The 15,188-nt window shown below is 37.6% G+C and overlaps 1 protein-coding gene across 1 annotated transcript in view; it reads right to left on the bottom strand.

Moving 5' to 3' along the window:
- Positions 1-715: 715 nt before the first annotated feature.
- The window catches only part of stk17a (serine/threonine kinase 17a), a 41,549-nt gene continuing 27,076 nt past the window's right edge, over positions 716-15,188 (bottom strand). Inside the window, exons 3-7 of the mRNA XM_022673429.2 lie at positions 4,177-4,321; positions 3,515-3,641; positions 3,335-3,383; positions 2,937-3,116; positions 716-1,708 (exon numbers count right to left, since the gene is read on the bottom strand). Of these exons, the coding sequence (XP_022529150.2) occupies positions 1,372-1,708; positions 2,937-3,116; positions 3,335-3,383; positions 3,515-3,641; positions 4,177-4,321 (838 nt within the window). The 3' untranslated portion in view covers positions 716-1,371. The remainder of the gene's footprint in view (positions 1,709-2,936; positions 3,117-3,334; positions 3,384-3,514; positions 3,642-4,176; positions 4,322-15,188) is intronic.

Genomic DNA, 15,188 nt, shown 5'->3' with positions numbered 1-15,188 from the left:
AAATGTTGCTCCCTTTCGTTTATATAAAACCATGAAGCACATTTTGAAGGACTGTGGCTAAAGATCAGTGTTGTATCGAGTAATAATGTCCACACAGGGGCAGTATTTCTCCAGCACTACGGACCTCACTGTAGTTTTAAACTAAGAAGCACATTACATACAGGTTATTGTGAAAATCATACAATTCTTCGGTTGGGAAAAATCAGTTTTTTTATATAGGTGAATAAGTATTTATATATATATTTTTAAAAATAGGTAAGAATACATTTGTTCTACAATTCAAGTACAGAGTAAGTTTATTTTGATTAGAAATTTAAAGCATCAACACTGCCACCTCTTGGGCATCTGGTAAAGTATGCCCTGTGATGTGACTTTTATAATGCTGAGTTAAACGGAGCTTCATGCTGGCTGGTAAAATTTGTATGAGAAGTGAGCACTACAATGTCTTGTTTGGGACACAGCCATGGCCTAAATAAAAGACTGCTTAGGGGTCCAGAAAATCACTGGATTGGATTGACAACTTGGATGGTCAAGAACTGAGGAAGAGGTGGGTTCTAAGGTGGCATTTAGATATGAAGGCTTAATTCCACCTATTAGCCATAAAGAATAATCTAATATGATTGCCTGCTTTGCTTTATTCTATTGGAGACAGGTGGCCTGGTCCATGTAGGTCCTGCATTTGGTTTTCCCAGTGTTCCCAATTAACATCCACAGACAGCTTGGAGAGGAACTTTATTTACAATATCAGGACAGTTAACTTTCAAATGTGTCATCATTTAAAAGATATACTCTGACCTATCATCAATTTACAATCATAACTAAAGGGCTTTTTATAAAAAGGGTTGGCCTGACAATCACAATCACACTGGACGAGCTGCAAACACATAAATGGCTTTTAAAAAGTATAGACACAACTCTTAAAATTTATTCCATTTACATATAATTTCTTTAGCCCCACCCTCCCCCTGCACAAACAACAATATTTATGTTTACAAAAGTTGTAACCAAAGATGAAAATATAGGAAATGCAACAAAAAAAACAGAGGGAAAGATAAATGAGATGAGATTCAGTTCATGGCCCACATTTTCATACAATTGCAAGCATGGCACCAAAAGGAAAAAAGCAAAAGGGAAAATGGGGAGAAGAACCAGAGTACCACAGCAAGGCTTAGTCTTCAGTTACAGAACTGTGTATGAGTGAAGCAGCACAAACATTAGATATAAAATAATAATAAAATAAACAAACAAAGAATACACATTTTGGCTTACAGGGTCAAACAATGAGGTGGGTTAAAGTAGAAAGGAAAAGACGTTCTCGTCTGAAGTGCGGGCGTTAGTTGGAGCTTAGCGGCTGGATGGCCAACACGTGGTTCAGTAGATGAATTCTCCGGGCACTTCCTGGAGGGCAGGGAAGGGCTCTTCGAATTTGAATCGCTTGGAGATGGCCTTCTGGTCCGGGGTCAGACTCTCCTTGTCTGAGGACTGCCGACACTGACCCAGAGTATAAGCGGCCATCACAATGAGCTCCTCCGTCACTCTTCCATCCTCCTCCTCCTCTTCTGTTCTCTGCTGGGAGGAGATCTCTGGGCTGGCTGGCTCTGAGACTGAGGTGGAGGCACTTTTCTGCATCGCTGGCTCCTCCACAGAATTTTTCTCCTGTGTCTGAAGCCACTGGTGTTTCAGGCACTCCTCAGCAGTGGCACGGCCCCTGTGCAAACAAAGAATTATTAAAGAATTACACATACCGGTACACTTGTGCTGTCTGCAGACATCTGTTAAAAACTGTACAGTTACTGTGGCATAGGCCTTGTATAACTTAAGCCACTTGGAGAAAGACATCCTAAGTATCAGGACTACAATGTTATCATGCCAAATTACATAAAAATGCATACTAAGCACACTGAACACACATTCATAACAGATACACTTCAGGAGCCGGTCTAAGACACAGTTAGACCTCATGTATGGAGCCCCTAAGGTGACATTATGTTAAAATAAAATAATGCATGGCCACAAATTACTAAGGCATGGGAATGAGAAAATTAAGGTGTGGGAACGAGATCCTAATGCGTGGGAACGAGATAACAATATGACTGCCTGGAAGTAAAACGGGCCTGCACGCTGTCTGCATCTGAGCCTGTCAGCTTTTAGAGTGCGAATAAAGTGATTTTTACTTAAAAATATGCCATGTCTCACTGCAAGAGACTCCAAAATATCACCATAATTCATTTAGAGACGAAAATAAAAAGAAACCAGTTCACTCTCCATTTTCTTACAAAAGATTATCCTTGGATTGGAGCTTTGATGTAATATTCAGTTTTCTTCATGGATATTAATTTACAGAAAAGCAAGCTTTATTATTCTCTGGCCACATTTAAATTCTCATTCCCGTGCCATAATAAATCGTGGCCATTACTTATTTATCTCATTCACATGCCATAATTATCTCGTTCGAACAAATTAGGATCTTGTTCCTATGCCTAAATAAGTTGTGGCCACGCATAATTTATATATTTATTTATTTATTTATTTTTTTTAACATGATGTCAACTTAGAGATTGGTACTTATGCATGGAATGTGGATGTGTTTATGGAAGAGTCTGCTTTGTCCACTGTGGGCAGAAATGCCTTATTCTTTGATGTATTCCTGGTACAAATGTGACACTGTTTGGAATTGGAATATCCCATTTATCTGGCACCCACTATCAGACCATATTTAAACTCCCATAATTTACATTAGCTTTTCATGAGCATGCTGGTCAGTGTTTAACAGCACTCACATGATACATACAATTTATACCGGTGTATATGTATTCCCATGTTGTCCCCAGAGGTGACACTTCATTTAAAAATCAACTTATATACTGCTATCCCATGACTTTTGGCAAGTGGAACTGGTAAAATGGACAATGAATTTACTGAGTTTACTGCCTTACTCAGGCTCTTTGATGAGCAGGGACTTGATGAACTGGATGGCAGCCTTATCCAACTGTTCCAACTCTTCTTCTGTGTAGCTGATGTTAATCTGGGAGATGTTCAGGAAGGTCTCCTGCTTATCATCTCCCAAGAATGGAGAGATACCAGTCAGCATCACATAGGCAAGGACACCAATACTCCTAAACAAAGAGAGGAAAAAGTTTATCATAACTCTAATACTGAACGAGCAATCCTGCTTAAGAGCACCCGTAATGTTGGAAATGTTATCTCAGTCATTACGCTCTTATTGTGAAGGTTACTATATAATCACAGCATGCATTATTGGTGTCATTAATTACACATTATTAGTGCTGGATCTTACTCACTACATAAAGACAGCTAAAGAGAAATGACTCACCACATATCGGTGGCTGTGCTTATGGGCTCATAATTCAGAACTTCAGGGGCTGGAAAGCAAAACAACAAGGAGCTGATGGAAAAGTCTAGGCACTATTGTTTCTTTCCACCCACTTCTGTTTACATATTGCTTTGTACTTTATTCAGCATTCATTCAATTACACCCAACAATTAGACTTACCGACATATTCTGGTGTGCCCATGATCTCCCTGATTTCCTGGTTATTGCTCACCATCCGTGACAGACCAAAGTCCACTATCTTTATGTCCCCAAGAGGGTTGTTACTGGTCAGAAGAATATTTTGTGGCTAAAAACAAACAAACAAAACAAAACAAAAAAACATTACATGAGAAAAAAAAAAAATCAGGTCAGACCTTCCTTTGGTGCTCTGATTCATTTATTAGGAGACTAAATAAAGAAACACTAGAGGAACTAGGACTTCTGGCCACTAACTGTGGGCATTTTAGATTTGTATATTGTAGTTGATATTCCACAGTGATCCTTTTTTAAATAATTGCACTTTCTAATTTTCCTGATTCAGAACAGTTTCTAACAAATTCAGACTGCTTGTTTGTGATTCGTGTATTTAGAGATACTGTCCAGGTAACTCTCAGTAAATCTATGACAATTCTTTTTGTCCATAAATTATCAAATGTTTATGTAGTGCTGAGCTGCTAGTGCTGGAGCGCTCTCATCCACCTTTTAATAAACAGATTGAAATGTTAATATTTCATGATAAAGGAACCAACAATAAAGCTCCAAAATGACATTGGAAGGTTTTTTCCTTCTCCTGTAAGTTTTCTTTTTTTTTTCTTTTCTTTTTTTTTTTGACTATTCCTCACCTTTAGGTCCAGATGAACAACATCACGCTTGTGAAGGAAGGAGACGCCCTCAAGGATCTGTCTCAATAATCGCTTCACATCCTCCTCCTTAAAGGCCTCGTCTCTTTCTGCCACACACTGGTTAAAGATCTCACCACCGGCAGCACTACAGCACAAAAAAGCAGAACATAGACACATACATAAGGACATTATTTATACCTTGGTAAACAGACACTTTGCATATTTGTATACACACTACAGGGAAAAAAAGTACTGACCTGCTGTTAAGCAGGTTTTTATCATGTGAGATTCAAAGTTTGAACGCTAGGTGTCAGAAACGGGCCAAAGGGTCTAAAAGCGGAGAGGCTGCGCAGTTGTTGCACAGAAAAACAGGCCAAAGAGTCTAAAAGCGGAGAGGGTGCGCAGTTGTAGCGCAGAAAAACTGGGCAAAGAGTCTAAAAGCGGAGAGAGTGCTCACTTGTAGCACAAAATAAACTGGCCAAAGAGTCTAAAAGCAGAGAGGGTGCGCAGTTATAGCACAAAATAAACGGGCCAAAGAGTCTAAAAGCGGAGAGAGTGCGCAGTTGTAGAGCAGAAAAACGGGCCAAAGAGTTTAAAAGGGGCGAGGGTGCGCAGTTGTAGCGCAGAAAAACGGGCCAAAGTTTAATATTAAGAGACATCATGAAATGAAACATCAATTTGAAAAATCTTAGTTTACACAACACTGTCAAAGATAGATAAAGATAGTTAGTCAAGTAAAATGGTGTGTAAATGAAAGTAATCAGGAAAATGTATTATTTAAAGTGGTATATTTCATTATTTGTATTATTAAAGAGTCTGTGGCCCGTGACTTCCAACAAAAAAGTTTGGACACCCCTGTTTTAGAGTATAGCGTGAGGATTTGATCACTAAACACCTTATCCTCATCTCCTTAACTCATTCCAAAAGTACGAGATGAACCACCATCATTTCAAACCATCCATTACAACACAGCTCCACTGATCCACAGCATAGTACTGGGTGACTATTTGATCCTATATCTGTTCTGAACCTGGTATTAGGTATGGTGCCTACAGGGTCGTATTTATCTGCCTTCAGATTCCTGTTCTACAGGGACTAGACAAACTGAATGCATTTATTAGAACATGTGTCCACAAAACATTTGAATGTGTGTAAATGAAAAGTGAAGCATTTCTTTGAAGATAGATGTAGCCGTACGTAGTAAACTTGTATTTTACATTTAGAAGAAAGAAGAGCACGGATTTACTGCCTCAGGACCACCTGGTAGTTGCCCCACCCAGAGGTATGCAGGCTGTTCAGTGATAACCCCTTTGACACGGACACATTTAACTTGACTTATTACCTTTAAAAATGAGAGAGAAAGCTTACACTCATCTGTTCTCTGTCAAACATGCTGTTGCCCTCCCACCTCAAGTGAACCTCAGTGTGAATCACTGCGTGTGTGTGTCCTTAAATGAGGGTGAGCAAGAAAGTTATGAGACACTCCCCTGTGCACAGCAAGGCTAATGAGATACTAGAGATGTTATCATGCTGTCTTAACTTGTGTGAATGGAAACATTAAATTACAGTCTGTGCTTTAGCATATACAATTGCTTGCAAAAAGTATTCATACCCTTCAACTTTATTTTACATTTTGTCACGTTACAACCACACACTTAGTGGCATTAAAAAAGTATTTGCCCCCTACTGATTTATTTTGTTTTTGCTTTTTTTGTGCTCGTTTTTTGCTTATATTTACCTGAGTAAATATAAAAAACACTTTTTAAAAGATCATTTTATTTATTAAAGGAAAAAAAAAAACTATTCAAACCAATCTAGCCCTGTGTGTCAATAAGTGTTTGCCCCCTTAACCTAGTAACTTGGTTGTGCTGAAACAACTAAAATCAAGCTTTACTGATAACTAGCACTGACTTTTTCACATCTCCTTTGTAAAATTATTTTCATTTTTACAGTTTGAGCATGAACCACCTGTTTAGGATCATCCACAGCACCTCAATTGACAAATTCACTCCAAATCCTTAATTTGTTTTTAAGCTATTCAGAGGGGCACTTGTTTATGTTTTTTGGGTCATTGTCCTGCTGCAGAACCCAAGTACCCCTGAGTTTGAGGTCACAAACAAATGGCTGGACATTTTCCTTTAGGATTGTCTGGTAAACAGCAGAATTCTTGTGTTAATCTATTACAGCAAGTTGTCTAGGCCCTGAAGCAGCCATCACATTACCACCGCCATGTTTTACGTGCAATTTTCATGTCTTGCCACAGATGATCAATGGGATTTAGGTCAGGACTTTGACTGGGCCATTCTAACACATGAACATTCTTTGATCTAAACCACTCCACTGAAGCTCTGGCTGCATGTTTAGAGTCATTGACTGTTCAATGACTTTCTGTGACTGAATAAAGTCAAATGGGCCTCTGATTAACAGACAGAGTAACACTGTCTCTGATTTCTACACACAGCTTCTCCTCTCAGAGCTGCAGTATAATAACATGTCCCAATAAACCTGTTCATGAACAGTGTCCGTGTTCAGTGTTAGTTTTAACCCTGCAGAATTCACACAGTGCTCTTAGGTGAGGTAGCACTAAAAAAAGTACTGATGGACATTTACTTACACTAACTCTGAAACATAAACAGTAGTAGACAGTTTATGAGATTAATGAGATGTGGCAGTACTCGATTAATCAGAACTCACACTGGCGTCACTGTTAAACATGTGTTAAACTGAATCTCCAAAGAGCCAGTGTGGCTGAACACCTGCAGCCCACCTGCTTTTACTTGCTTAATCAGTTCTTCAGCCTTCAAACAACTGATCACCTGCTTCTGCTTGGCTGAAATTAAAACCTGCAGCCATACCTGCCCTTTGAAGACAGGTACGACACCCCTGGTTTAGAAGATGCCCCGCCCCTCCATAAAATGGAGATGCGAAGTAGGCTCTCTGTTGTAAGACACTTAATACTTTTTAATAAACAGTTAAACTAAAGAGTGGTGTCCAATTATGTATTAATTAGTGTCAAAGTCATGTATACTCAAATATCCAAGAATCCAACATATTCATATTCATTATACCAGCCCGTTTTTGAGTGTATTCACCACAGATAATCTTGATATTTACCATCTCTATTTTTTAGCAGCAAGAGTTTTAACTATTTAGTAGACAGTGGAATTGTTTACTCTAATTGTTCTGAGAGGTTTTTAAACCCCTTCTCAGACTCGTCTGTATCTTCTTTCTGAAGGTCTCAGAGAGCTCTTTGGATCAAGATAACTTATCACGTTTTAAGTAGTAACACATTTACAGGGCACCCTAATGAGGCTTTCAAGAGCACCTTAGAAGTCCATACTTTTAAGCCTGTAATTACAATCAATCAGATTTTTGTTGAAGTGGTTTTGACTGTAAAAGACAAATACGCCCTTGGAAAATGTATATTATTAAGTAGTATAATATAACCAATTTAAAATACTTAAAATACACAACTGGGTAAATGTGGGGTCATCAAAAAAGTCAAGTTTCCTACCTGTAAATTTGACTTTGTGGTAGAGTTAATCTAAAAATGTATTTTCAACATGGCAGCAGAACCTTTTCCACACAGGAAAAATGCATTTCTATTAATTAAATAATTTTAAATTAATTTCAAATAATTTCACATTACTTCCATCTCTTAATCTAATGTTTAAATAATGAGTATATTTGTTTTATTTAATTTTATACATATTAAGCCAAAAACACCAAGCCTGTAGTCTATGAACTGTTGCTGGCTAAAAACAAAACCGCTCACATCACGTGTGTGCTGATGATTCTCCTTTTCTTGCCTGGAGAGCAGACAGCTTGTCAAATTCAATTACACCATGACCAGGGGAGAATGAGTGACCTCAAAACACACAGCTGAAGTTTAGCCGTGGGCGTACACACTGCTTTCTGATGCATCTGATGGTTTTAATGGAGTGCATTCTGAGCACCACCACATCATGGCTTATTTCTCTACACACAACTGTTGTATATTATGTGTAAACAGTGCAAATGTGCTCAGACATGTATTTGTATGTAGGATTACACATATGCATGGCACAGCATAAGCTTAGCTGCCTGTTTACTCTCCTGCAGTGTCTGTAATCCTATTCGCAGGCTTCTCTTCATGACCCTAACCTCAGCCGTGTCTGAGGCACAGTGATGCTTTACAGGTAACAGAGCCATTTTCTGTAACGGATTATAATGATGGAAAAGCCAGTGTCATTTTCTGTGTCTCAGGATCCGCTTTTCACATTCATTTACAGCCAGCAAGCTGATCCCAGGTCAGGGAGCTCCGCTATCATGATCGAATCACTGGTTAGCAACTAACTGGCTTAAAATTAAGTACTTCAATAAAAAAAAAAACTAAGTTCTCAAAAAAAAAAAAAAAAAAAAAAATCAGGACACCCTCTTAAATCAAGACATTAATCCAGGTTATTTACAAATTAAAATAACTAAATAATAAACACTTTTTTCCTCTATATCAGTAATTTATATTTATCATCTTGTGGTCAAGGTACAAAGTATTGACATGACCTCAAACATTTTGATGACAATAAAATTAAAGAGAAATTTTAAAAATCGGCATACTTTCGGTAAAAAAATTCCTTACGATATGCTTCCCAAACTGATATAACTAACAAAACATACACACACCAGCTGAACCTACGCACAGCACCCCTTCTCTGCATTTCTCTCTAGTACTGTCTGTGTATGGAGGAGCTGCTGGATAAAAAAAGCTATTGGTCAAAAGTTTGGCACACCACACACCAGCTTAGCAACCACCACAGATATGATAGGAACCATATAGCAACCACCTAGCAAACACTTGCAACACCTTAGTAACTACCATGGAAATAAAAGCAACTGCCTAGCAACTAACTCTGCTTCTGATGATGAGCAATAAAATAGCATTAAACGGGTTTATTATTTATAGGAAAGGCAGAAACAATAGCAAAATACATCCACTGTAAAAATTAGAGCTGACTTGTTTTTACTTAAAGTTTTATGGTTGTAACTTCATCTACTTCATATGAAAGCTTGAACTGTGGAATGTTGCTTTTGATCGCCTAGTGCAGACAGTAAATACTTAGACGTGATGGAGGAAATGTTGGATACAATGTCAGATGAGAGAGAAATGTTTTCATTAGGCAAAATAAGTATTGACTAGCCATCTTGTCCTAAAGTTGTGAAATCTATAAGCTGGAGTGAGGTATACTACTACATGCATCTAATTTAGCATTTCAACTTAAAACCAAATGTACAACTATACAAGTACTGTAAATAAGTAATGTGAATAAGAATAAAGCATGGGTCAACAATGCAATGCATGCCACACTATTTAGGCCACCCGTGTAGTTTCCCAGGCCCACCAGTAGGTAAGGCTGAACTTGCTAATGAGCTTAATCTTAAGTAATTCAGAGCAGCTGTCTGTGGGATGAGCAAAATCAGCTTAAAATATGCTGTGTTCAAACACTAGTTAACTGGCTTTAACCTTTGTGTGTATAAAAATTCTAAACGGTGCTACAGTGTTTATCAAGCACTAGTGTAACACTCCCTAGCCGACGGGCTGGGCTGGCAAGGAAAAGCCATTAACACCAGGGGCAGCTGTAGATTCTGATGGGTTTCTAAGCTGGCCGGCTCTCCTGTCCCTCTCTAAAGGCAAAGGCTCTACTGTGTGGCCACAGTAATTACAGCTCACAAATGCCAAGCCATACCCTTTGGGTTTGAAACACTAGACTGAAAGGAGAGGAAACGAGGGGAAAAAAGGAAAACGTTTAAATCGGTCCAATTCATAACTAGGTCACGTTTTTGGCTGGATGAGGGCATGTCTGGGCACCCGCAACACGAAACCAGTAAGGGGTTAGCCCTCGCTAATCTGAGGGTGCTTACTACAAATGCGCACACACACACACAGGCAAACACAGATTCAGCCACCCTGTTTTCTATCTTCTAAATATGAGGGTTGTACTTGTGGAACAAGTATGTCTTAGAGATGAAATGAAGCAGCAAGCTTTTACCAGACAATCTATTTCTAGAACCTGCTGCATACCGACCAATGACTACAGCACATTGAGCCTGTCTGACTAATTAATTAGAACTGCTCCTACAGCAAATGACTGGGAGATGAAGGCTACTGCAATGACAGCACAGTGAGTGCTTCACCATGAACAAGGCGGATAGAATATGCTGAGTTTGTATCCCACAACAGAAGTGGAAAAAACTGGACAGTGCTGCTAAAAGAATAGTTCAGAAATATAAATAAATAAGCATATTCACACTATTTGCCCCAAAATCAAACAAGCACTAAAAGAAATGCAGCAGTATTGCATCACGTCTAAAAACCTTTAAGATTTCCACAATGGAAATGGAAAGTTTTCCTACGGACAACCTACATACAAGCTCCAGACATCACAAACTGTCAAACAAAAAAATTTTACTTGTACTTCTGGACTGAGGCAGTAAAATAATATGATGGGATTGTTTTAACTTCAAAATGATACAAGTCTTGAAAGAGATTTCTTGCAGCTTCATCAAAGTTACATTGTGCAATAATAAATTGCATCATGATTTTAAGGCTCATCAAAAGTTGTTTTAAAAAAAGACTGCTACATAATAATACATAATAACAACTCCCATTTCTATTCCTAATCCATTAAATTATTCAGTTGTTTAACCAATTTTTAACACTAGGCAGCTAGCTTATTTAATGTTTTTTTGGTTAGGACAGAAAATCAGCAAATTAAAAGATTCATGAATTCTGTTAACATGTTTGTGATAATACAGCACAGTAAAGAGTCTGTCATTTGTCTCTTATCAGTATTTGCTGGATTTGGGCATCTGTTTTGTGACCAATAGACAATCTTTATTGTATAACTGTGGAATGCCTTCAGGTGAAGCCTTCTAATTATACCAGGTTCTTCAGCAAGGCAAAGAATGTTAACCCTTACTAATAGCCTCACAATTCAAAATGTTCGTTTTATTATATTGCAAATATATTAATAGAAACATTAAGAATCTTTTTTTTAAACACACTGGCACATTTGTTGACCTCAGGGTTAAACAGAGTCTATTAAATAGGTGTGGAGAATCACACCACATTGTACTCACTTGTGGTTTTGCTCTTGTCTAGACAGCTTCACCAATTATAAAGGGAACATTTTGATTTTGTCATTAATGCTCATGTTGACTGCTGTTTGTGAATATGCAGCCACAAATGTAGGCTGTCATCCAAGATTGCGTTAGCATCTGATTCTTCAGTTATGCATTGAAGTTAAAGTAATGTAGATTCATGGAAGAATACTACCATAATGAATGATCTTATCTTTTTAAACAACTCAAACACCTAAACACGTAAAAAATATCAACTGCATCTGGAATTTCCTGTAAGATTCTATGTATTTTACAGTATTACTGTTTAAACGAGAATATATGCTGCATTTAATGTTGGAGGCTCTGCTAGAGTTTCCAACAGTGTAATGCAATTCAGATTACGTGAGAGCTTTTTAAGATAATTTGATTCTTTAGAAGAATTTATATTTACCAAATACAAATGTGAGGTTTTTGGCTTTGTTAAAATTGCATTCTTTGCCTCTCAAAAACCTGTGACAATATGTGCTGATTAAAGATTTAAGGAAATGTAAAACAGAGTAAAACAGATTAACGACTTCCATGTCTTCCATGGGAATAAACAAATCTCATGGGGAACAGTGCAACCATCACAGCGCACCACATCCTGACATGACATCCCAAATGAATTGGGCCACAAGACGGGCGGTCAGAGCGAGACTGGTCTAACAGCAACTGCAGTTGAGCAAAACCCCGAAGTCTCTGGGTGTGTCCCGTGTTTGGGTATTCCCCACCCGGCCGAAACTCCTCGACTGTACACCCACTGCATTCTTCTGGGCACGGCCGTCTCTGCCTTTCTTATGGGTCAGATATCACCTATGGGCTGCAGTTGCTCAGTTTTCTCACTGTGTAGGAGGAACGCAGCTGAAACCAGACTCAGCAACCTTGCTTTTATTACTGCATCCCATCATCTCCAGAACGAGGGAGAGGCTTAACACCGCACTGTGTTTACTGCTGTTTATTATCTGCTGAACTGCAGATACAAGAGTGAAAATGGGTGTATCCATCAAGCTGTTCCCACTGTTCTCACATTTATAATAATATTATTCACTAGGGATACACCAAACAGAAAATCTATTGGCTAAAAAAATTGCCCAAAGGCTAAACAAGAATATATTTTCACCAATGCATAAAAAATAGCTTAAATAAGCAATAACGGATTTAATATGTAGATTGATATGAGATCTATTTAATGAGCCACAAATTAGGGGTGTGCAATAATATCCCCCCCAAAAAAAAAAAAAAAAAAAAAAAAAAAAAAAAAAAAAAAAATATATATATATATATATATATATATATATATATATATATATATATATATATATATATATATATATATATATATATATATATATAGTCAACGATATTATACTCTGAAATATCATGCAATATCACCCACCCCTAATTATCACATCAGGGTACTACTTTTTTTTTTACTATTTTGAGCAAAGGAAAAATATCATTTAGAAAAGTATCATTTATTTTACTTCAGTTCTGGATATATAGAGAGTGCATTATTAGTATCATGACATTCTGGATCATTGACTTCTGTTACAAATCTGATAAAATTCTTGTATTTCTAAATATTAGGGGTGTGCCATATCATAACCTTCTCATAAAGTATCGTTATCGCGAAAATAAAATGAAATATCGTGATATTTTAGGGCCATATCACCCACCCCTACTACATACATATTTATGTAGACATCTCAGGATTTAATGCAGCTCAAATATTCCCACACATTTCCAGCAGATTTTAAAGTATGGGGAGGTGCGTTACTAGTGCATCAAAAAGCATCTAACACATTGAGTATAGATTAACGAAATAAGTAATTAGCTTAAAATAAATTACTTGTTTGACAACCACGAACATACATTTTTTATATCATGCTTCCAGTTTCAAGCCCTAGAAAAGACTAAAGAGTATTTAATCCACTCCTGGATATGCCCATATGCTGCAGCTCTGAGCTTAAAGCCTAGCGCCAGTCTTCCTACATTCTCAAAAACAGAGCATTAAAATGTCTTCAACAGTGGAATGCATCATAAAGCCTTTCATGGGTTGGGAACAGATGTTACAGGATCTATCATGGCCTGTATTCATAAATCAATGGCAGAGGCGTGACAGAAAAATTGACCCATCTCTGATCTGCCACCATTTCCCACTCAAAAAAAGAAAAATGTTTTTGTCACGCTCCACCCAATAATGTAGTGTAATAATGTAATGTAAAACATTATTTTAAAGCTGCCTGAAATTCCAAATAAATACATCAAACTCTTCCTAAAAAAACCCTGTACAATACATAGAGACCTGGAGGTATAACAGAGCCATCAGTGAAAACAAGACCCAGTGCCATCAATTCACAAATTGAGAGTATGGCCAAGAGCCACAGAAAATGAACACTGAAGTAGGGCTATCCCCCTCCGGCTCTGAGGATAATAACCCTCCCTCACTCACTCCCCCTCCGCTTAGTCTCTCCATCCCTCTCTCTCTCGGCTGCAGGCCACGGTCCGGGCGCTCACGTGCTGCTGTAGAGCGAGCTGACATTATGAACTCCCAGCTGGAGCCCACAGTGCAATGAGGGTGCGTTCTTGAGCCAAGCCTGATGAAGCCCCCCCACCCCTGCAGAGCCAGCCAGCCACCGCTAACCATGAATAGCCTTCTATCATTGTGGCCTGACCCCCATCCAAAGCCATATCCTCTCGTCTCCACTAAACTCCCCCAAATCGCCCCAGTGCCCCAAAATATCTAACAGACAAGAGGGGGAGAAAAGGGAGGAAATAAAGGAAGGGGAAGTGTAGTGTAACTAGATTTTTTTTAAACCATCAGTCTCATTTTGCAGGCTAGATCTTTACAGAAACAGAATTATTCTGCTCCAATTACTGCAATTTGATACAAAGAAAAAAACACAGGGAAAAAAAAAAAAATATATATATATATATATATATATATATATAATTATTTATTTTTATTTTTTTAAGTATCTACTAAATATCCTTTTTTCAATAAAACATTAAAAAAGTAATTCACTTTTGTAAACAGGTTATATGTAATACCACTTCAATAATGAGCTACATTTACATGCTAGTGGGAAGATCCTACTTCCCTATTTATGAACATTTCACTTTCAAGTTCCTTCTTTTTGAAGCAACATGGAAAATGCTGAATGCAATGTTCAACTTGGTTTGTTTATGAGAACCTTTTAAGTAGGAAACTTTTACACAGCATTTAAATAAAACAGGCCCTTTCAAAAACTTTTTTAACTATGTTTTCATCAGCTGCAGCTAATAAGCTGCATCTGATACTAATTTTAGAACATGGCGCTAAAACTAATTACATTTAAAATGTATATATTTTTAACAAGCTTCTCTTCAGTTTTATTTGTTTAATTGTATTACATCTATATCTCATGTTGTTCAAATGAAGAAGACAAACTTATATTTTTAAAGGGACAAGCTTCTTACATGACTGTATATTAATGTAAGCATAAATAACAAATGTAATCCAGCAGAAGCAATGAAGCTCTACAGTAAAGTCATCTCAATACCGCTGACTTGCACTTCTGTCAATTGACCACAGGAAATCAGCTTTGTCAGATTCCTTAAAACCAAATCTGACCAAACACCATCCAATTCTGTCTCTTGTAAAACTGACATTTTATAGCTAGATTGATTTCTTTTTCAGAAAAAAAAATAAATATACATAAACAAATTATCCAGTAATAATTAGCAGTTAACAGCACTATGATAAGTATTTCATTATGAGAAACACTTATGCTAGATATAAAAGCTGAGCTGCCCTTGGCTTTGGCTTAAAATGCTAATCTGCCGAGGCAATCAGTTATCCTCCTAATAATGCCTCCAGACCCCACAGGGTCTTT

Source organism: Astyanax mexicanus, chromosome 6, assembly GCF_023375975.1.
Source record: "Astyanax mexicanus isolate ESR-SI-001 chromosome 6, AstMex3_surface, whole genome shotgun sequence".
Classification (NCBI taxonomy): domain Eukaryota; kingdom Metazoa; phylum Chordata; class Actinopteri; order Characiformes; family Acestrorhamphidae; genus Astyanax; species Astyanax mexicanus.
The sequence above is the reverse complement of the archived record's forward strand: the minus strand, read 5'-3'. Positions and strand labels throughout refer to the sequence as shown.